At 41.4% G+C, this 24,232-nt stretch overlaps 1 protein-coding gene across 3 annotated transcripts in view; it reads left to right on the top strand.

Moving 5' to 3' along the window:
* The window catches only part of ZC4H2 (zinc finger C4H2-type containing), a 68,254-nt gene extending 44,705 nt beyond the window's left edge, over positions 1 to 23,549 (top strand). For 2 of the 3 annotated variants that reach the window (XM_044235300.1, XM_044235299.1), the window contains 4 exons: positions 17,728 to 17,899; positions 19,778 to 19,950; positions 20,823 to 20,985; positions 22,123 to 23,549. In XM_044235300.1, coding sequence (XP_044091235.1) covers positions 17,728 to 17,899; positions 19,778 to 19,950; positions 20,823 to 20,985; positions 22,123 to 22,236 — 622 coding nt within the window. In that variant the 3' untranslated portion in view covers positions 22,237 to 23,549. The remainder of the gene's footprint in view (positions 1 to 17,727; positions 17,900 to 19,777; positions 19,951 to 20,822; positions 20,986 to 22,122) is intronic. The other variant, XM_044235301.1, reaches the window with a different exon arrangement.
* Positions 23,550 to 24,232: the final 683 nt, after the last annotated feature.

A 24,232-nucleotide genomic window follows, 5' to 3' on the forward strand; every position in this document is an offset into this window, starting at 1 on the left:
CATTTCTTCCAGATTGCCTAGTTAGTTGGCATATAGCTGTTGGTAATAATTTCTACTAATTGCCTCCATTTCTTTGGTATTAGTCATGATATCTCCTCCTTCATTCATGGTTCTACTAATTTAGGTCCTTTCTCTTTCTTTTGGATAATTCTGGCCAGAGTTTTATCAATCTTATTAATTGTTTCAAAGAACCAGCTTCTAGTTTTGTTTTTCTATTACACTATTCTTCCAGTTTCTAGTTCATTGATTTCTGTTCTTTATTACTTCTCTTTGACTGTTTGGTATAGGCTTTATTTGCTGTTCTTTCTCCAAACCCTTTAGGTGTAATGTTAGACTGTGCATTTGGAATTTTTCTAATTTTTTGAGAGAGGCTTGGATGGCTATGTACTTCCCTCTAAGGACTTCCTTTTCAGTATCCCATAGGTTATGAAGTGATGTGTTTTCATTCTCATGTGTTTGCATCAAATTTCCTGTTTGACCCACACATTTCTTTAGCAGGATGCTTTCTGACCTCCAAGTGTTTGTGTTCCTTCCAATGTTTTCCTTGTGCTTGAGTTCCAGTTTCAATACATTGTGGTCTGAAAATATGTAGGGAATAATCTCAATCTTTTGGTATTGGTTGAGACCTAATTTATGACACAGTGCGTGATCTATTCTGGAGAAGGTTCCACGTGCACCTGAGAAGAATGGGTAGTCTCTTGTTTTAGAATGAAATGTACTGTATATATCTACAAAGTCCATCATGCCCAATGTGTCCTTCAAAGGTCTTGTTTCTTTTTAAATTTTTTTTAAAGATTTTTTATTTATTTGTCAGAGAGAGAGAGGGGGAGAGCGAGCGAGCACAGGCAGACAGAATGGCAGGCAGAGGCAGAAGCAGGCTCCCCGCCGAGCGAGGAGCCCGATGTGGGACTCGATCCCAGGACGCTGGGATCATGACGTGGGCCGAAGGCAGCTGCCTAACCAACTGAGCCACCCAGGCGTCCCCAAAGGTCTTGTTTCTTCATTGATCTTTTGCCTACATGATCTATCCATTGCTGTGAGTAGAGTGTTGAACTCTCCTACGATTAATGTATTATTATAAATATGATTCTTTATTTCAGTTAACAGTTTGTATTGGCTGCTCCCATATTGGGGGCATAGATATTTACAACTGTTAGATTTTCTTATTGGATAAAGCCTTTAAATATGATATGGTGTACTTTTACATCTCTTACTACTGCCTTTCATTTAATATCTAATTTGTCTGATAAATGGATTGCTACCCCAGGTCTCTTTTGAGGTCAGTTGGCATGATAAATGGTTTACCATCTCCTTATTTTCAATCTGGAGTTTTCTTTAGGCTCAAAGTGAGTCTCTTGTAGACAGCATATGGATGGGTCCTGCTTTTTTTTTTTTTTTAATTTGTTTTCAGTGTTCCAGAATTCATTGTTTATGCACCAAACCCAGTGCTCCATGCAACATAAGCCCTCATAGTACTCACCACCAGGCTCACCCAGTCCCCTACCCCATGCCCCTCCAAAACCCTCAGTTTATTTCTCAGAGTCCACAGTCTCTCATGGTTCTTTTCCCCCTCCATTTTCCTCAACTCCCTTCTCCTCTCCATCTCCCCATGTCCTCCATGTTATTTCTTATGCTCCACAAATAAGTGAAACCGTATGATAATTGACTTTCTCTGCTTGACTTATTTCACTCAGCATAATCTCTTCCAGTCCCGTTCGTGTTGATACAAGAGTTGGATATTCATCCATTCTGATGGAGGCATAATATTCCATAGTATATATGGACCACATCTTCTTTATTCATTCGTCCATTGAAGGGCATCCTGGCTCTTTCCACAGTTTGGCGACTGCAGCCATTGCAGCTATGAACATTGGGGTACAGATGGCCCTTCTGTTCACTGCATCTGTATCTTTGGGGTAAATACCCTGTAGTGTAATTACAGAGTCATACAGAAGCTCTATTTTTAATTTCTTAAGGAATCTCCACACTGTTTTTCAAAATGGTTGCACCAACTTGCATTCTCACCAGTAGTATAAGAGGGTTCCCCTTTCTCCATATCCTCTCCAACACATGTTGTTTACTGTCTTGTTAATTTTGGCCATTCTTTTTTTTTTTTAAAGATTTTATTTATTATTTGACAGACAGAGATCACAAGTAGGCAGAGAGGAAGAAGCAGTCTCCCCGCTGAGCAGAGAACCCGATGCGGGGCTCGATCCCAGGACCCTGGGATCATGACCTGAGCCGAAGGGAGCCGCTTAACCGACTGAGCCACCCAGGTGCCCCAATTTTGGCCATTCTAAGTGGTGTAAGGTGATATCTCAGTATCTTTTTGATTTAAATCTCCCTGACGGCTAATGATGAGGAACACTTTTTCATATGTCTGTTAGCCATTTGTCTGTCTTCTTTGAAGAAGTGTCTTTTCATGTCTTCTGCCCATTGTGCAACGTGATCTTCAGTTTTGTGTGTGCTGAGTTTGACGAGTTTGTATAGATCTTGGATATCAGCCCTTTGTAGTGCCATTTGCAAAAATCTCCCATTCCGAGGGTTGCCTTTTTATTTTGTTGACTGCTTCCTTTGTTGTGTAGAAGCTTTTGATCTTGATGAAGTCCCAAAAGTTCATTTTCGCTTTTGTTTCCTTTGCCTTTGGAGACATATCTTGAAAGAAGTTGCTGTGGCCAGTGTTGAAAAGGTTACTGCTTATGTTCTCCTCTAGGATTCTGATGGATTCCTGCCTCACATTCATGTCTTTTATCCATTTTGAGTTTATCTTTGTGAACGGTGTAAGAGAATGGTCAAGTTTCATTCTTCTACACATAGCTGTCCAATTTTCCCAAAACCATTTATTGAAGGAACTGTCTTATTTTCACTGGATATTTTTTCCTGCTTTGTCAAAGATTATTTGACCATAAAGTTGAAGGTCTGTATCTGGGCTCTCTACTCTGCTCCACTGGTCTATGTGTCTGTTTTTGTACCAGCACCATGCTGTCTTGGTGCTCACAGCTTTGTAGTAAAGCTTGAAATCAGACAATGTGATACACCCAGTTTTGTTTTTCTTTTCCACAATTTCCTTAGCAATTCAGGATCTCTTCTGGTTCCATACAAATTTTAGGACTGTTTGTTCCAGCTCTTTGAAAAATGCTGGTGGAATTTTGATTGGAATGCCATTGAAAGTATAGATTGCTCTAGGCAGTATAAACTTTTTAACAATGTTTACTCTTCTGATCCATCAGCATGGAATCATATTCCATCTTTTTATGTCTTTTTCAATTTCTTTCATGAGTGTTCTGTAGTTCCTCGAGTACAGATCCTTCACCTCTTTGGTTAGGTTTATTCCTAGGTATCTTATGGTTCTTGGTGCTATAGTAAATGGAATCAATTCTCTAATTCCCTTTCCTATATTTTCATTCTTAGAGTACAAGAAGGCAACTGATTTCTTTGCATTGATTTTGCGTCCTGCCACATTACTGTATTGGTCTATGAGTTCTAGTAGTTTGTGGGTGGTGTCTTTGGGTTTTCCGTATAAAGTATCATGTCATCTGTGAAGAGAGAGAGTTTGACTTCATTGCCAATTTGAATATCTTTTATTTATTTTTGTTGTCTGATTGATGTTGCTAGAACTTCTAGTACTACGTTGAACAAGAGTGGTGAGAGTGGGAATCCTTGTTGTGTTTCTCATCTCAAAGGGAAGGCTGTCAGCTTTTCCCTATTGAAAATAATATTCGCTGTGGGCCTTTCATAGATGGATTTTATGAAGTTGAGGAATGTTCCCTCTATCCCTATACCTTGAAGATTTTTAATCAGGAACAGATGCTGTAACTTGTCAAATGCTTTTTCTGCATCAATTGAGAAGACCATGTGGTTCTTCTCTCTTCTCTTATTGTTTTGTTCTATCACATTGATTGATCTGGAAATGTTGAACAACCCCTGCCTCCCATTAATAAATCCTACCTGGTCATGGTGGATAATATTTTTAATGTACTGTTGGGTCCCATTAGCTAAGATCTTGTTGAGAATCATAGCATCCATATTCATCAGATATTAGTTTGAAATTCTCCTTTTTGGTGGGTTATTTTCCTGGTTTAGGGCTCAGGGTAATGCTGGCTTCATAAAAAGAGTCTGGAAGTATTCCTTCTGTTTCTATTTTTTGAAACAGCTTCAAGAGAATAGGTATTATTTCTTCTTTGAATGTTTGGTAGAATTCCCCAGGGAATCTTTCAGGTCCTGAGCTCTTGTTTTTAGGGAGGTTTTTGATCACTGATTCAGTCTTGTTACTAGATATTGGTCTATTCAATTGTCAATATCTTCTTAATTCAGTTTTGGAAGTTTGTGTGTTTCCAGGAATGCATCCATGTCTTCTAAGTTTCTTAATTTATTGGCATATAACTCTTGAAAATAATTTATGATGATTCTTTCTATTTCTTGGTGTTAGTCGTGATGAGGTGAGCCTGGCAGGGAGGCCACGGATCGGGGCGGTGGTCAAGGAGGACCTGCCCGGCAGCTGCGCTTGTCCTGCCCCCGTAGACCGCCCCTCCCACCTCACCCAGCTCCCTTTGATTCTAACAAGCGTAGAGATGCAATAACACAGAAAGGAGCTGCTTGGCGGACCCGAGTCCACTGCCCCGCTGTGGAGGGAGGGAGGGAGACTGCTGTGCAGCCCCTCGGCCCGGTGGCCGCGGGCACTGTGGGCAATGACACGTTCTTGCCTGGCCAGCCCACCCCTGGAACCCTGGGCCTGAGTGGAGGCTGAGTCTGAAATAAACTGTCTTGTCTCATGGCTGGGCTGGTGTCCTCACCTCCCTGGGACAGGGAAAGGCAAGGGCTTCCCAGTGGGCTGTGGGAGGTGGTCTCCTAGCCACAGCACCAGGCTCTCCAGGGAGGAATAGGGAGCCCCGGTGCCACCGTCCACCGCCCCCCCTCTAGCCACCCCCCCCCAAAAAATAGTGACCACTCACCTTTCATTTATAATTTTTTTTTAAGATTTTATTTATTTATTTGACAGAGAGAGATCACAAGTAGGCAGAGAGGCAGGCAGAGAGAGAGAGGAGGAAGCAGGCTCCCTGCTGAGCAGACAGCCTGATGCGGGACTCGATCCCAGGACCCTGAGATCATGACCCGAGCTGAAGGCAGCGGCTTAACCCACTGCGCCAATAATTTGGGTTCTCTCTCTTTTCTTTTGGATCAATTTGGTCAATAGTTTATAGATCTTATTGATTCTTTCAAAGAACCACCTTCTAGTTTCATGACATGCTCATGGATCAGAAGAATCAACATTGTTAAAATGTCTATACTGCCTAAAGCAAACTATACTTTCAAGGCCATCCTGATCAAAAATCCACTGGCATTTTTCCAAGTGCTGGAACAAATAATCCTAAAATTTGTATGGAACCAGCAGATAACCCAAAAAAGAAAAACAAAACTGGGTGCATCACGTTGTCTGTTTTCAAGTTTTACTACAAAGCTGTGAGCACCAAGACAGCATGGTGCTGGTACAAAAACAGACACATAGACCAGTGGAGCAGAGTAGAGAACCCAGATACAGACCTTCAACTTTATGGTCAAATAATCTTTGACAAAGCAGGAAAAAATATCCAGTGGAAAAAAGACAGTCTCTTAAATAAATGGTTTTGGGAAAATTGGACAGCTATGTGTAGAAGAATGAAACTTGACCATTCTCTTACACCGTTCACAAAGATAAACTCGAAATGGATAAAAGACTTCAATGTGTGGCAGCAATCTATCAAAAATCCTAGAGGAGAACATAAGCATTAATCTCTTCAACACTGGCCACAGCAACTTCTTTCAAGATATGTCTCCAAAGGCAAAGGAAACAAGCGAAAATGAACTTTTGGGGCTTCATCAAGATCAAAAGCTTCTGCACAGCAAAGGAAACAGTCAACAGGAGGAAACCCGCGGAATGGGAGAAGATATTTACAAATGACACTATAAACAAAGATTGATATCCAGGATCTCTAAAGAACTCCACAAACTCAACAGGCAAGAAACAGATAATCACGTCACACAATAGGCAGAAGACATGAACAGACACTTCTCCAAGGAAGACATACAAATGGCTAACAGATATATGAAAAAATATTCATTATCATTAGCCATCAGGGAGATTCAAATCAAAATCATCTTATGCCATAAGAATGGCCAAAATTAACAAGACAGTAAACAACATGTATTTCAGAGCATGTGGAGAAAGGGGAACCCTCTTACACTGTTGCAGGGAATGCAAGTTGGTGCAGTCACTTTGGAAAACAGTGTGGAGATTCCTTAAGAAATTGAAAATAGGGACGCCTGGGTGGCTCAGTTGGTTGGACGACTGCCTTCGGCTCAGGTCATGATCCCGGAGTCCTGGGATCGGGTCCCGCATCGGGCTCCCAGCTCCACGGAGAGTCTGCCTCTCCCTCTGACCTTCTCCTCGCTCATGCTCTCTCTCACTGTCTCTCTCTCAAATAAATAAATAAAATCTTTAAAAAAAAAGAAAATGAAAATAGGGATGGGGGCAAGATGGCAGAGAAGTAGGAGATGCTGTCTCAACTTTTCCCCTAAAGTGAGCTGATTATCTATCAGAATACTCTGAACATCCATGAAATCAGCCTGAGATGTAGGATTATACACTTCTGGATCTCTACAGGGGAAGAAGATACCAGTCGTGAGTTAAAGCAGTGGAGTTTGAACAATCAGACTTATATTTGAGAATAAACAGAAGGGGGAGGCAGACATCAGAGGCCATCCATTAGAAAGTAATACCCCAATATGACAGTGCCCTATGATTGGGGACCAGCATTAACTTGAAGTCTGGGTAAAAGCACTCAAAAAGAGCAAAAGGTCTTAAGGGGCAACTGGAAGAATCAGGCAGTTATGACCACAGGCTTAAGCCCATGGACCCAGGACAGCTATTGCCAGTGACCACTCATGCCAGAGAGAGTGCGGCAAAGCCTCCAGGCCATGGGCCCTGAGCCCCAGGTGGGCATGAGAGAGTCTGAGTGGACACCAGTCAGCGCTCTCTAGAATCACAACCTTTTTCACTGTGCATGCCTTCTGTGTGACCGACCAGGGCCTGGGTCATGCTCCACACACTCCCCTGAGAGAGGTCCGTGTGGGCACGGTGGTCTCTAGGACTGGCCAGTGGTCTCTAGGACTGGCCAAGTGTCTGAACACTCCCAGCTAGGGCCAGAATGAAGATCTCACTGCTATCCCTGGTTGGGATCTTTCTGACGGTCTAGATCTGCCCAGAGAGCAAAGGCAGCCACCGGAAGCAGGATCCCTGTACCAATATTGCTCGCAGCTTTGGTGGCACAGGGGTACAGAGACAAGTAGGAGATCCTGAGACCCCTGAGACAGTGGCTATGGATGTGCTCTGCCTGTGGGAGGTGGCAGAGGGGGAGTCTGTGTGCTGTGAATCATCCAGAGGGGAACAGACTGAGGCTTCTTTCTGAAGTGGAGGTCTGGGTGCAGTTTGCTTTTTACTCTAATCCTCCAAAGAACTGACTGTAGCCACCAAGGGGGGAAAAAATGAAAAAACAAAAAAACAAAAACAAAGACAAAAAACAGGTATAGGGAACGTCCAGAAAACAAAAGCCTGAAAGGACGGTTTCCTCAGAGCTCAGCCCCTTCTTAGAGGGCAGGAGAACTCAACCCAAGCAAGGATGCCTGAAAAACAACGCAGTAGGCCCCTCCCCCAGAAAGCCAGCCAAAGAAAATGAGAGGACAACCACCACAGGGTCCCCATAAAACTGTAAAACCCCAATATTAAGGGGAAAGAAGATATTAAGCTCCGAGTATTGCCCTAAAACCTGTATATTTCTCAGATACAACTTTTATTCTTTTAATTCATTAACATTATTCTTATTATTTTTCTTTTTTTTATTTTTAGCCTATTTACCATCATAATGAGAGGTTCAATGCAACAAATTCCATAATAACCTTTGAACTTGAACTTTTTTGAGACATATATCTGTGTTTTTCTTTTGCTTTTCTATTTTTCTTAATATTCATTTAGAGGAAAACTTAAAGGTAATCCTCTTTCCCTAATCAGTACTATCCCTATATATAAACCAGTTTTAATCCCCCTTTATCTCTGGAAATTTGAGTCCTTTAACAAAGATATCAAGATACACCCAGGAAGAATCAAAATAACCTTCCTCGCCCACACTGAGGGTTTATAACCACCCTCCCATCTTTTTCTTCTATCTGTGTTTCTGTGTACTTGTTTTTATTCTGGTATGATATAAATCTTATACTTGGGCTTCATTTTGGCTGGGTTCTTCTTTTCTTGTCATTTACTTTTGTTGGTCTTTTTCTTTGTCTGTGTCAGTTCATATGCCTTATAAATCCTACCTTTGGAGCTCATTCTGGCTGGGTCTTCTCTTTTTTTTTCTTTTCTTTTTCTTTTCTCTCTCTCTCTCTTTTTCTTTTTTCTTTCTTTTTGGCAAGGACTCCTGATTGTTCAAAGCATTCCAGAGTTCATCTTGCCTGGATCATGGTTGATACATTCAGCTACACATACCCTCAGCCCTCTCTCACCAAAATGACTAGGAGGAGGAATGCCCAACAGAGGAAAAATTCAGAGACTGTGCTCTCTCCATCAGCTTTTGGATATGGACATAAACAGTATGTTGGAAAGGGAATTCAGGTTAACAATTATCCAGGCAATGGCTAGGTTGGAGAAAACCATTAATGACAACATGGACTCGATTAGGGCAGAAGTGAAAGCCACCAGTGAGGAAGTTAAAATTGCTGTCAACGAGTTCCAATCTAATCTAAATTCTCTAACAGCTAGGATAACTGAAGCAGAAGATAGAATTAGTGATCTAGAGGACAAACTGATAGAGAAAAAGGATCAGGATGAGGCCTGGAACAAATAGCTGAGAAGCCATGAAAACAGAATTAGGGAAATAAATGATGCCATGAAATGTTCCAAATTCAGAATTATTGGAATCCCTGAGGGGGAGGAGAAAGAAAGAAGACTAGAGGATAGAGTTGAACAAATTCTCCATGAAAATTGTCCCAATATGGGGAATGTTCCAGAACCAGCATTCATGTCCTAGAGGCAGAAAGGTCTACCCCCCAAGATCATAGAATCTTGAAAGACCTCGGGACACCTGATTGTGAAACTGATGAATCATAATTTTAGAAGCTCTTGAGAGCAGCTAGGGGAAAAAAATTCCTTATGTACAGAGGAAGGCCCATCAGAATAACATCAGACCTGTCCACAGAAATCTGGCAAGTCAGAAAGGGCTGACAAGACATATTCAGGGCACTAAATGAGAAGAACATGCAGCCAAGAATACTTATTGAGCAAGGCTGACATTCAAAATGGATGGAGAGATAAAGAGCTTCCAAGACTGGCAAGGTTTAAAAGAGTATGTGACCACCATGCTGGCACTACAAGAAATATTAAGGGGGGAGGGGTTCTATAGAAGAAGAACCCAAGAGTGTCATAGAACAGAAATTTACAGGGACAATCTTTAGAAACAAGGACTTTACAGGCAACATGATGTCAATAAAAACGTATCTCTCAATAATCACTCTGTAATGTGAATCGCCTAAACACTCCCATAAAACGGCATAGGGTTGCAGATTGGATAAAACGATAGGATCCATCCATATGTTGTCTACATGAGACCCATTTTGAACCTAAGGATACATCCAGACTGAAAATGAAGGGATGGAGAACCATCTTTCATGCCAATGGGCCTGCAAAGAAGGCTTGGGTAGCGATTCTCATATCAGATAAATTAGATTTTAAACTAAAGACTGTAGTCAGAGTTACAAAAGGACACTACATCATTCTTAAAGGGTCTATCCACCAAGAAGATCTAACAATTGTAAATATTTATGCTCCCAATACAGGAGCAGCCAACTACATAAGCCAACTATCAATCAAGATAAAGACTCATATTGATATAAATACATTAATAGATGGATCTTAACACACCACTCTCAGTAATAGATCATCCAAAGATAAAAATCAATAAGGAAACAACAGCATTTATGGGTCCTGCTTTTTGATCTGATCTGAAACCCTGTGCTGTTTGATGGGAGCTTTCAGTCTGTTCATGTTGACAATAACTATTAAAAGATGAATTTAGTGCCATAATATTGCTTATAAAGTTCCTGTTTCTGTAGATTGTCTCTGTAAATTTTTGGTCTACATTCTTCTTTTACAGACTCCCCACTATATTTCTTGCAGGGCCGGCTTGGTGGTCACATATTCTTTCAGTTTCTCCCTGCCCTGGAAGCTCTTTATCTCTCTGCCCATTATGAATCACAGCCTTGCTGGATAGAGTGTTCTTGGCTGCACGTTCTTCTCATTTAGTACCCTGATTATGTCTTGCCAGCCCTTTCTGGCTTGCCAGGTCTCTGTGGATATGTCTGATGTTATTTCAATGTTCCTCCCTCTGTATGTCAGAAATCTCTTACCCCTAACTGTTCTCCAGATAGCTTCTGTCCCTATAAGATTTGCAAGTTTCTCTGTTATATACTGGGGTGTTGGTCTGTTTTTATTGATTTGGAAGGGGTCCTTTCTGCTTCTTGGACAAGAATGCTTGTTTCCTTCCCCAAATTAAGGAAGTTCTAAGCTATGATTTGCTCATATATATCTTCTATCCCTCTCTCTCTCTCCACCCCCTTAGCGATCCCAATAATTCTGACATTGCAATGTTTCATGGTGCCATTGATCTCTCTAAGTCTTTTCTCATGGGCTTCTAGCTATCTATCCCTATCTTCCTCAGCTTCCTTCCTTTCTATCAGCTTATCTTCTAGGTCAGTTATTTGTTCTTCTGTGTCATTTACACTGACTGTTAGAGTATCCAGTTTAGACTGCATCTCATTCATAGGATTTTTTTTTTAATTTGGCCTGATTCGATTTCATTTCTGCCCTTAGAGATTCTTTCTTGCTGCTAATGCTTTTCTCAGGCCTAGCTGTTGACTTCATAATTGGTACCCTGAAGTCTATCTCTGACATCTTGCTTGTATCCATATCCCTTAGATCTGTAGCAGAGCATATTGTCTCTGGCTCTTTTCTTTTTTGGGAGTTCCTTCTCCTAGTTATTCTGTTGAGGGATGGTTGAGGGAATGTACAGAGTCCAAAATATCAACCACAACCAAAGCAAAATGCACCTACAAAAAAATCTGAAGTGGTAGAAACTACCACAGATATGCCACCAAAGCCAAGATGATCCAAAACAATAAAAAAGAAAAGAGATAAGAGAAAAAATAAAGAGGGGATCAGGAAAAAGATAATCTCTCAATGTGAACAGAGCAGGGGATGTGGCTGTTCCTGCTTGATTTTTGGTCAGTGTGTTAGAAGACACTATTTCCCAAAATTGCAAAGAAATCAGAACTTACATGTATACCAAGATAAAATTGAATAGAGTGAAAAACTGGCTTATATGGGGCATAAATCTATAAAAATATATAGAAAATAGAAATAAGAGTTATAGAAATAAAAATAAAAATAGAAACAAATATAGGGAAGGAAAATTAAAGTTAAGTGACTTAAAAATATAGGCTGGAGTCCATAGTCTCTGAAAAACAGTCTGAGGGGTTTGAAGTGGCGGGGGGGTGGGAGGTTGGGGTACCAGGTGGTGGGTATTATAGAGGGCACAGCTTGCATGGAGCACTGGGTGTGGTGAAAAAATAATGAATACTGTTTTTCTGAAAATAAATAAATTGGAAAAAAATATATAGGCTGGAAAATACAAATCTTTTTGAAATGGAAGCAGGGTTAAAAAAAGGAAAGAAAAAATAAGAAAAGAAACTAAAAATGAAATGTAAAATTTTTATCTGAAATATGAGTGAGCCAGGAGGAAACACCTGGAGCTCCCTGTATTATTTTCCTCTGGCACTGGAATTTTACAGTATTGTGGCAAGTAAGCTCATCATTCATAATCTGCCTTCTGGGTGAGGGGTATGCTTCTTAGCTTCTCAGGAGTCTTTTCCTGGGTGAAGTTGTCCCATCCCTTATCAGGGGGATGGGCTTAATGTGAGTGGATTGGCTGCATAGCTTTCATTCCTTGTCATCTTTCTGCTTCTCTTTAGAGGGTCACAACAAATGTGGCCTTTCAGGAATCTCCGGCCCAGAGCTGCAATGTTGAGGTCCACCCCTCACCCCCATCAAATTCTACAGGCCAGTCCTTCTCCACCACTTCATGTACCAGACTCTACACACTCATGCAATTCGTGCCTACCCCACCTCTCCCAGGGGAGTCATGGGGACCTGCAAGTATCTGCTTTGTGATTCTGCAATTGGTAACATCCATTGGCTCATACGTGCACCCTCTTCCACATCTCCCAGGTTATATTGTGTGCTGCCCCAGTGTCCCTTGGGGGTCACACTGCCCCGAATGCTATTGCCCAGTCATGGGAGCAGGTCTTTATGTACCAAACTGCTGAATCCCGTGATTCCCACCAGGTGCTCTTCTCCCAAGGGAGCCATGGGAACCTGTGAGCACCTCTGCACCATGTGACTCCACAACTGCCAGCAGCTGTGGGCTCGCATGTGCACCCTCCTCTGCAGTTCCTAGATGACACTGTGTGCTGCCCCACCCCTGGGTGGCCCCAGCGTCTCCTCATAGGCCACTCTTCCCTGAAATCTGTCCTTGTCATGGGTGCAAGCAGTTCTATATCTCCCCTAAGATGTTTGACAGCCCACACCTTTTAGTCTTTTTCAGGATGGTCAGGCAGAGGGCGGCCTTCCTAACAGGTTGGCCCCACAGTTTATGGTGTTCAGAGATGAAAGCCCCCTCTGGGCTTCCTGAACACAACCAGTCCCCCTATTCCATTGCTTAAGCACTCCATTGGTTTAGGCTCTCCCATTCTTCCTGACTCTTCTGGAACCCCGAAACCACAATGGTCCACCTAGAATTCAGCCCTACTCACCCCCTGTGCCCTTTCCAGAAAGGGGTGCCTCTCACTAGGGCAGATTTCCAAGGGTTTGTTTTGTTTTGTTTTGTTTTTTGCTCCAGTGTTATATCAATTTCCAGTGGCAGGCTTGTGGAGGCTTCCTCCCCACTCTGCTTCTCTTCAGATATTTTCCCCAAACATTCGAGATTCCACACCTCCTACTTTAAAAAAAAGTAGTAATTTTTCTGCTTGTGGAGATCCAGATAAATCTACTTACATCTCAGGTTGAATTCATGTGTATTCAGAATGGTTTGATAGATATCCAGCTATACTTGAGGAACTAGATGAAATAAAGTCCTCCACTCAGTCACCATCATGCCCCCCTCTCCCAAAGTCCCTGTTTCTGTATAAATTTCTGGTCTATATTACTCATGGGTTGTGTCTTCACTTACAGGGTCCCTCTTCCTATTTCTTGCAGGGCTAGCTTGGTTGTCACATATTCTTTCAGTTTCTGAGTGTCCTGGGTACTCGTTATCTCTCCTTCCATTCTGAATGAGAGCCTTGCTGGATAAAATATTCTTGGTTGCATGTTCTTCTCATTTAGTACCCTGAATATGTCTTTCCAGCTCTTTCTGTCTTGCCAGGTTTCTGTGGTTAGGTCTGATGTTATTTTGATGTTCCTCTCTCCATACATAAGAAATGTCTCCCTAGCTGCTCTCAGCATAGCTTCTTTGGTTTAAGATTTGCAAGCTTCACTATTATTTGTCAGAGTGTTCATCTATTTTTATTGATTTTGAGAGGGGTCCTCTCTGCCTCATGGACATGAATGGTTGTTTCCTTCCCAAGATTAGGGAAGTTTTCAGTAATAATTTGCTCAAATAGACCTTTTAGATTCTCTCTCCACCTCCTCTGAGATCCCTGTAATTTGGACATTGGTTTTTTTTCAAGGCATTATTAAATTCCTGAAGCCTTCCTTCATGGGCAATTAGTTGTCTTTCTCTATTTTCCTCCACTTCATTCCTTTCTATTAGCCTGTCCTCTAGATCACTTATTCTCTCTTCTGTCCCATTTACCCTAGCTGTTAGAGCATTCAGTTTAAACTGCATCTCATTCATAGCATAGTTTGGCCTCATTAGATCTTATTTCCACCCTTAGAGATTCTGTATTTTCATTTACACTCTTCAAAGCCTAGCCTTTAACTTTTTGACTGCTATCCTGAATTTTATCTCTGACATCTTGCTTATATCCATATCGATTAGCTCTGTTGCAGAGAACACTGCCTCTGGTTCTTTCCTTTATTCTGCCCAGGGAAGGATGGCTGAGTGAATGAACAGAGTCCAAAATATCAACCATGAGCCAAGATGTATTCACCCTGGAAAAAATGTGGAGTGGTTTGAAGCCATCAAAGAAAAGGAAATAAACCCAAGATGAGCCAAAACAATAAAAAGGGGGGGTAGATACTATAATCTCATAGGGTAGACAAAGCATTGTGATCTTCTTGTTCCTGATTGAATTTTGGCTATAGTGAAAAAAGGACTAGAGTAAGGCATAAATCTATAAAATGTGGATGTGAGGGGGGAAAAGTTAAAAGGTAATTTAAAAATATAAGTTGGTAAAATAAAACTCTAGTTGCAATGGGGAAAATGTTCATAAAAATAAGAAATACAAAATTTTAGACTAAGGGATAAATGATTTGGGAGGAAACACCTGGAACTCAATATATTGTTTTCCCCTGGTGCTGGAGTTTTACAGTCCTGTCAGTCATATAAGCCTGTCATTCACCAGTTCTTCCTGTCTGTCTTCAAGGGGAGGGGCCTGCTGTTTTGGCTTTCCAGTGTCTTGCTTGGGTGGAGTTACCCCACCCCTTGTCAGGGGGATGGGCTTAAGGTTAGCTGGTCTTCTGTGTGGCTTTTATTCCCTAGTGGCTTTCTTCACCTCTGCAGAAGGTCAGAACAAAACCAGCTGTGCCAGGATCTCTGGCCCAGAGCTGCAAGATCATGGTCCCTCTTCAGTAAACTCTCCAAGTCAACCATACTTCTTTAGTAAGCCCTCCAAGTCAAACCATCTCCACTTCTGTGTTCAACAAACTCACAGACTCTCATCGTTCGCCCCCACTGCAGTTATCCTGGGGAGATCCCCCAGGGTCCATGAGCAACACTTCACTTTGTGTCTGCAACTGTGAGCTACTGGGAGCTTGCATGCATGCCTGCTTCACTGCTCCCAGGTCACAGTTGGGTGCCATCCTACTACCCTTTCTGGGACCACCACTGCCCTGAGAGCTGTTGCTCAGTCATAGGCTCAGCTGTTTTGTCACTCCCAGGAATGTTAAATGGCGTACATGTCGCAGTCTTTTTCAGGGTGCTTAGGAAGAGAACAGTCTCCCTACTGGTCTGCCTTGCAGTTTATGGTAACTGGAGCTGAGAGTCCCTTCTGGGCTCACTGACCATAACCAGTTTTCCCACTCCACTGCTTGGACACTCTTTCAGATCAGGCAGCCCTGTTTTTCTTTGTTTCTGGTATCCTGAGAACACAGTGATGCATGTAAAATTCTGCTCTTTTAATCCCTGTTCCCTTTTCAGAAAGGGATGTCTCTCCCTGGAGAAGGTTTCTAATGGTTCTGATTTTTGCACTTCTGGTAGCCAGCTTATGGAGGCTCCATCCCCTGTCTTTTTATCTTCCAACATTTCCTGAAGATTCATGATTCTGCACTTCCTACCTTGCAAAAAGCTGTTGTTTTTCCATTTGTAGAGTTCCAGATGTATTTTCTTACATCTCAGGCTGAATTTATGTGTGTTTAGAATGGTTTTATAGATATACAGCTAAATATGAGGTACTAGATGAACTGAGGTCCCTTACTCTCCCACCATCTTGCCCCCCCTTTTTTAAATTTAAAGTCAATTAACCAACATGTAGTATATCATGAGTTTCAGTTGTAGTGTTCAAGAACTCATCAGTTGCATATAACAACTGTTATTATTGTTGTCTAAAAACAAATAACCAATCAAGGGCAGAACACAGATTTATCTGAATCTAAAGCTTGTGTTCCCTTCCTAATATTGCTGTGCTTAATACACAAAAAGGTTGTAGGGTGAGCACTGCCACAAACTGGCTCTACGACTTAGTGTGATATACGGTATCACTTTGAATCTCATTAGTTTCTTATCTGTAAATTGGGATAAGGATAGGTGAAATTCAGATTGTTCTGCATGTAATCTAGAGGAAGAAAATGGATGTCTAGATAGGAGGGACTCGAAATAGTTAGTTAATTGACCAATACAAATCAGTTTCTTCCTTTGCAAGACAGTTGAACAGGTATACCAAGAACCCTCAATATGTTTATGCTGTTTAGTCTGGGCAACCCCACTTAGGCAGTGTGGAATAGTGGGTGGCATTAGAGAGCCCTGCATTCAAGTGTTTACATCCCATTTACTAGTTCTGTGGTCTTGGGGAAGTTAATATCCGAACCTCAATTTCTTTCTTTTTTTCTTTTACAAATAGGATAATAACACCCAACGTTTTTACCCTTTCCTAAGGTAACAAAATATAATAATATGAAAAGAAGTTTTGAATAAAGAAAAAATTTTCTCCCATTGCCCTATCCACATAATACAGTACTCTTTGTGGTTCTGCACCACTGATGGTCACCTCTTAAGGCAGTATCCACAGGAGAGAGAAACTAAAGACAAAAACAGGCTAAAGCCAGAGGCCAGTGTCTAGTGTGTAGAGCAAGAGCACCCATGGGATGGGCTGGAGCAAAGATGAAAGCCAAGTACTGATGCATAGGACAGGAGATGCTAAACCTGAGTGATGAATAACAGCTAGGCAGTACCTAAAAACCAGAGAGCACAGAGATCCAGTGGGAGGAAAACCATGTGCTCTATAGGAGCCTCCTTCCAAAGCTTTGTGGCTCTTTCATTTAGGCAGGCTTCAAATGGTGTTAAAGGTCTTTGAAACTGTGCCAGTATACTTTGTGCATGTATACTTTGAAAAATTCAACCTAACTGTATATACTTTTTAATTGAGTATATCTTCAACATTTTCCATGTCACAAGTCTTCATTGTGATTCTTTTAATGGCTTCCTACATATTGCAATTTTGCTCATAGTCCAGAATGAGTATTCCTGTGTATTAACTTTTTATTTCCTCTAATTATTTCCTTAGAATAAATTCACAGGTGTGCGATTACTAAACCAGAGAGTATACAATTGGGATTTAACAACCATATACAGGTTTTATTTTTTAGGAAAAGAAATGAACTATAGTTTTTCCATTACCCTTCCTCTTCTGGAAGAGAGGAGTGGACCCTGTAGAGCAGTGCTGTCCAATTAACCACATGTGATGATTTAAAGTTAAATTAATTAAAATTAAATAAAATTCAAAATTCAATTCTTCAGCTGAATTAGCCACATTTCAAGTACCCTGTATCTACATGTGCCTAGTGTATGGGAAAGTATAGATATAGAACATTTCCATCATTGTAGAAAATTTAATGGACAATGCTCCTCTAAAAGTTTCTCAAGGGTCATGTTTAGCATCTTGGGTGGGAGTTATTTGTGGTGTGGGACTTTCCTGTGCACTGAGAGTCTATTTAGCATCTCTGGCCCTTGCCCACTACTTGCCAATAGTGCTCTCTCTTGAATCAGTCTAATAACAAAAACCATAATATTATCTCCTTTTGAGACCCACTGACCTTCAATCTTAGAATAAAGGATCTACTTTTGGGGGAGACTTTAGGTTAGATCTGCCTGGAGAAAAAAAAGGCTTAGAAAGATGGCTTAGAAAAATAGACTTGGCTGAGGGCCTAAGTCCATATTCCATTCCCATTTTCCTCTCTTTTCCTGCTCGTCTGTTTCTTGCTTTTGGTAATTGTAGGAACAAGACTCTGCAGATGGAGAAGATCAAGTCACGTTTGAAGGCTGAGTTTGAGGCCCTTGAATCAGAGGAGAGGCACCTGAAGGAATATAAGCAGGAGATGGACCTGCTGCTACAGGAGAAGATGGCCCATGTGGAGGAACTCCGACTGATCCATGCTGATATCAACGTGGTATGTGGATGGCTTCCCAAAGCCTACCTCTGGGCCCTTTGAGGAATAGACAGTAGTGAGTACTATGGCCTCTGCTTGAGATGTGGCTGAGGCCAACTTGGGGAAGTAAGCATCGGTTGTGATGGAATGGAAGAATCCAGGAGTTCGAGATCTAGCTCTGGCTCTGTCACTGACTGACCATATATCACTGGACAAGTCCCTTTTTCTCCTGGGCCCCATTTTCTCACTTTACTATGACAGGGATTTAGTCACCTTTAAGGTTTCTTTCAGCACTAATGTGTTCTTATCCTGGGAGTCTGGGAGTTGAGAGATAGCCTTGGAGTAATGCAGAGCAGGCAGCTGCCTCTGAGGTCTAGCTCAAAGGGCTCCAAATCTTCCAAGTAAGTTAAACAATCCTTGTCAGCCTACTAAAGTGTAGCCCCCTCATTAGAGTTTCTCTTTTGGATATGCCTGAAACAGGGGAATAAACTGCCTGCTAAGGTGATAAGTTCCCCAATTTTTGGAGTTATTCAAGGATAGTCTGAATGATCACCTGTCTGGGCTACAGAATTGATGCACCAGGAGGAAAAATGGAAGTGTTGACTTATAAAGTCCTCTCCAATCCTTAGAGCCTAGGACAATGAGAAACATTTTTCTTTTTTTTTTTAGAAATTACATTTGAGGGGTGCCTGGGTGGCTTAGTGGGTTAAAGCCTCTGCCTTCAGCTCAGGTCATGATCCCAGGGTCCTGGGATCGAGCCCCACATTGGGCTCTCTGCTCAGCAGGGAGCCTGCTTCCTCTTCTCTCTCTCTGCCTGCCTCTCAGCCTACTTGTAATCTCTGCCTGTCAAATAAATAAATAAAATCTTTAAAACAAAAAAGAAATTACATTTGAAGGAGTTTTTATTATTCTTGGAAAACTTATTTCTATGGCAATACTTATTTTCTCACATTGCCAAGCCTGGGATCTTAAAGGAAATAGGACTATGATTTGGATAGTAGGTACTTGGTATTTTCTATCGTAAGATCACAGGATTCCAGGGTTTCATGAGCTGCTGCCAGCTAACAGAGTATACAAATCCAATACAAATAACAAAGTATTAGTCACAAAGGGGCTGAAAATCTAAGCCAGTGGAAGTCAAACTTAAGCATGAATCCAGTTCACCTGAAAAGGTTCCTGAAACATAGATTATTGGACTCTACCCCAGGATTTCTGATTTCTATATATCTTGGGCCATGCTTAAGAATTTGTATTCCTAATGAGTTTCCAGATGATGCTAATGCTGCTGATTTGGTGACTACATTTTGAAAACCAGCCTTGGAAGCTTAAGCCCTGTGTCTTGTCTATGCTTTCCCGCTAAGAAGCATTTCTCTGGGGAAGTTTCTTCTTTCTGAGTCTCAATTCTCTGATCAGTAAAATGATGGTGGGATGGACTAAATGAACTCTTAAGTGCTCATTTAAGGTGCTATATTTGAATAATAACTAACATTTATTGAGAGTTTACTCTGCAGTAGCCCCTTTACTGAGAGCTTGATATAAATTCAGTCACTGAATCTTTATAAGATTTATATTAGGTAGATACTATTATTCTTTTTCCAATCCAGGCAGTGAGTTTTCTCAAGTTTATTGTTTCTCAGATCACAGAGACAATGGAGAATATTCCCTGTTTACTCAAATCAGTCTGGATTAGAGATGTAGAAACTATTGTTATCATCTTATAAAGATGAAAAAAAAAACAAGGCTTGACAAGAGCCACATAGAATAAATACATGGTAAATGAAGGACTTGACCATAGATTGGTCTGGATCTGGGGCCTGGGCTATTTTATTCACTTAGCTGTAGAGCCTTGCAGAGAATGATAGTGTCTTTTCTTTGTACCTACCTCACTCTGTGTTCCAGATGGAAAACACCATCAAACAGTCTGAGAATGACCTAAATAAGTTGCTAGAGTCTACCCGGCGGCTACATGATGAGTATAAGCCACTGAAGGAACATGTTGATGCCCTACGCATGACTCTAGGCCTGCAGAGGCTCCCTGACCTATGTGAAGAGGAGGAGAAGCTCTCGTTGGAGTAAGCTGCCTATTTCCTGTCCCTGTAACTTACACACAACACATACACATACAAACACATACACACACAAAAATACAGAGGTGCATATGTACACATAAAGCCTTATTTAAAAGTCATGTAACACAGTCCTAGCTTCAGGCCTGTTAGTTACGGACTCATTTTATGACCTTGGGCAAGTCTCTGTGTATCAAAGTTAGGATGATTAGACTAGTATTACCAGGTAATTTTTAAAATTCTTTGTGCAATTTTGATAACACAAGACTGTGTCTATAACTGTGTATGTGTGTGTGTGTGCGCGCGCGCGCGCATGCGTGTGACTCAGGTCACCTCGCAAGTCAAGGTCTAAGAGGGGCGTCTAGAAACCTTTGAAAACATAGAAGCCTGGGCATTTATGGTCTTCAGGGGCTAGCCTGCAGCTTCATCTTAAGACCCAGAATTAAGAACTACACTAATCTTACAGAGAGAGTTCAATTCAGTAGAAAGAAGCACACTTTCTTAAAGTAGGGCAGGCTGCCTGTGAAAGTGGTGAGCATCATATTCCTAGAAGTATGTCAACAAAGGCCTGAGGATACTTAATGAGACTATTGTAAGGGTTCATGGGATGAACAGTAGGCAAATGCCCTTTAAGGACTTTGCTAGCCCTGGTAGTCTTTATTTTCTGGATCTGTCAAAACCAAGGAGAAGGAAGATTACCCTTCCCAGCAGACAATGGCCCAGATACCCAATGAGAAGAACCTTGTCCTGGGGAGTGTGCAGAAATTCTATAGTGAGCCACAGCCCAACCCCTTTGGTTCTGTGGTATGGAGTCTATAAGAGGGGCAAGGTTATCCTTGCTTTCAGAATGATCCAGCTAATGTCTTTCATCTCCAAAGTTACTTTGAGAAGCAGAAAGCGGAGTGGCAGACGGAGCCTCAGGAGCCCCCCATCCCTGAGTCTCTGGCCGCTGCAGCCGCTGCTGCCCAGCAACTCCAAGTGGCTAGAAAGCAGGACACTCGGCAGACAGCCACCTTTAGGCAGCAGCCCCCACCTATGAAGGTAAGTGAACTGGCTAGGGGTTGTGGAGGAAGCAAAGTATCTTCATGGAGCCCCATGGAAGGCTAGGACTGGGGCTTTGTAGTTACCAATTTGGTGCCTTTCTAAAGTAGCCTTTGCTTGGGACACAGAGGAAGGGTTGGTGTTTACATGCTATAGCAGACCATCTCGTTTTATTGTTTCATATTCCCTAAGGGGCTACAATGCAGGAAAGTTGGTGGCTCTCCTAAGCGTAATTTTTAAAAGTTAGAAATAAGACCTGTGCAAATATATAGTGACAATGTGTTGTTAATGAGGTAGTCATCAGGATTACAAAACTCGTTCCAAAAGCATTTGAGAAACAGATAACTATATAGTAACAAAAGGAAAGGAATGCTGAACTAAGTTTGCAAAATTAAATACAGAACTGGTTGATGTCCTACAGGGCAATAAACTATAACCTTTGTGATTATCTTTTCTTTGGAACAGAAATATTCTGCATTTCTACTGGGCAAAAACCATTTGTAGCTTATTAGCATAAGTCACAGTTTGGGCCCTGATCAGTAGTAAATAGTCAAACAAAGGGACAGTCTCCTAGAGCAGGGGTCAGCAAACTAGAACCCCCAGGCCAAGTCTGATTTGCTCCCAGTTTTTATAAATAAAGGTTTACTGGCATATACACATGTTTTTTGTGTGTGTGTTTATGTATTATCTGTAACTTCTTTCATGTAGAACAATTATAGTTGAGTAGTTGCAGCTAACACAATGTAATCTGAAAAGTCTAAAATATTTACTCTCCTGGCATTTGCAGAGAAAGTTTACTGATACCTATCCTAGAGAATTAAATAATCCTTAATAGGGCCTGTTGGTCCATGTTCCAATATAATGTTAAAATGCTATGTAATTCTCATTTTGTCTTATTTCCAAATTCTGGATATTTTACCTCAATAACTCTCTTTGACCCTCATCTCCTTATAACCTTTACTTCCCTTACATCTGGCACTGACCTCTTTACTTGGGTCTCACTTGTTGAGAAGTAGTAGTAATCTCTTCCTGTTGGGAAGTCATAATTTCTTTCTGGACCCTTGGGGATCAGAAAGCTGAACCATTGTCTAGAAGAATCTAATTACTAACTTTCTTTATCCTGTGTTCTTCCACCAGGCCTGCTTGTCATGTCATCAACAAATTCATCGAAATGCACCTATATGTCCTCTGTGCAAAGCCAAAAGCAGGTCCCGGAACCCCAAAAAGCCAAAACGGAAGCAGGACGAATGAAGGGATGGAGAACACATAGAGCTCTGCTACCATAACCCTTCCTCTTGGCCAGAGTGATTAATGTCCTGATTTGAAACCACCCTACCCCAACTCTACTGAGTTTCCTATTTGATGTGATGGAAGCACGACCCCTCTCACTTTGTTCTTATTTCTTTCTTCTCTTGGGGTTTCTGACTTAAGAAGAGATATGGTTCAGGTGCCAGTGACAGTGTATCTGATGAGCCCTTCTCTCCCACCCACATTTTAATCCCTGCCCTGTTCGAAGCTGAGGGAAGGGCAGAAGGCCCAGATATGATTCTCTCCTCTTGTGTCTGAGGCCTGGGGCCTAAGGGTTGAGGTCTGGAGGAGGACCTTTTTTCAGGTGAAGGCTCCAGTGTGCCCCCTCCCTGTACTTTTGCCTTAGGCTCTGAAGGGACAACAGTCTTCTTGCTGGACTTTCCAGAAGACTTGGTGTATATATCTTCCTCATATGCCCCCTAATTTCATCTCATCTAAGCAAGGCCCAGAGGAAAGTTGGACAAGCCCTCCTTTTCATTCATTTGGGAGGCTTGGCTGTTATTGTGGAGTTCACTTCCATGCCAGTCCCCCAGATATGCTGAAGTTCTCAAACACAGGTTGTGTGTCCAGAGATCCTGAGGCCTGCCTTCATTTTTCAAATCAGTGGCAGAAGTTTCCTCTCAAGTCCTAAATAACTTGCTGCCTAAATCACTGGGCTCTACCGTAGGGAAACCTTAGGATGAGAAGGGCCCAGCACATCTGTTTTACCAAATGTTCAATACCATTTTTGTTCAAAACCATTATTCTGGCATTTACTCAATGATATATCCTAGGGGTTAGAGGCATGAGTTGAGATTCAAGTGAGTGCTGACCATTTTACATATGTAAAAGGGTGGGACTTCCCTTCCATTCATCTCTCCCTCTCTTGAGTCTGCCCTCTTATGTAAGGTAAGGTAGCCTCAGCTCAGGTCAGCTGCAGGCTATCCCCTTTCCAATAGATTCTGTTGGTGGCCTTCCCTTATAAAAGAAAAGGCACTGGACTCCCCAGGCCTTCAGTTCTCCTCTCTACCAAAATCAGATCGCTAGTCAAGTCACTCTCAGACTTAAAGGACAGAGATGGGGCTTGTCTTTAGATCCAAGTCTCAGTCCCTGACTGGGGAAAGCGGGTATTTTCCCTTCCTTTCTTAACTGTAGTTTTAAGTTGCCCCAGTGGTTTTTTTTTTATTCATACTATAAAAAGTTCCTCCACTCTTTGAAAGTAAGAGTGTTATGTCTGTACAAATTCTTTTAAATAAACATTTGTTCATTGAAGTGAATGCTGACAATTGTCTGTAAGTACCAAGTAATAGAAAAGATCAGTGACTTTTCCCTTTCTGGGTAGCTCTTAACTTTTACTCACTCAACCCTGTAAGTAAGGGAACCAAACATACCAGTGCACGATAATTTATTATTGTTATAATTCTCATTTATTCACTATTTACACTGTGCCAGAACTCTGCAAGATGTTTTATGTACATGATTGTATTTAATTTTTAAAACAACCTTTCAAGCTAAGTATTTTTATTACCATTTTCCAAAAAGGTAAACCAAAGCACAGAGAAATTAAATAACTTGCCCAGAGTTGAATAACTGGTAAGATACTAAATAACTTAAGTACATACATACATACATATATAACTTAAATAAATAAATAAGTTAAATAACTGATTAAGTAACTGGGCTTTAAAGAACTAAAGAGAAATTTCAAGATTTGAATCCAGATTTGATTCTAGAGCCCATATGTTTCTACTCTTCTCTATGATCATTTTATTTCTTTAAGCCATTCTCCCTTTTGGGATGGCTTGATGATAGGAGTAGTTGAAATATCTCTAAACTAGAAATTAAGGTCTAGGAATCCAGTGACCGATGCAAGAATACAATGGCCTGGTTCCCCATAGAGATATAATAGGGAACAACAGTGAAAGACCATTGTAGTTTCAGAGCAAGACCATCCTAGTTT

Source organism: Neovison vison, chromosome X (genome assembly GCF_020171115.1).
Source record: "Neovison vison isolate M4711 chromosome X, ASM_NN_V1, whole genome shotgun sequence".
NCBI classification, from domain to species: Eukaryota; Metazoa; Chordata; class Mammalia; order Carnivora; family Mustelidae; genus Neogale; species Neogale vison.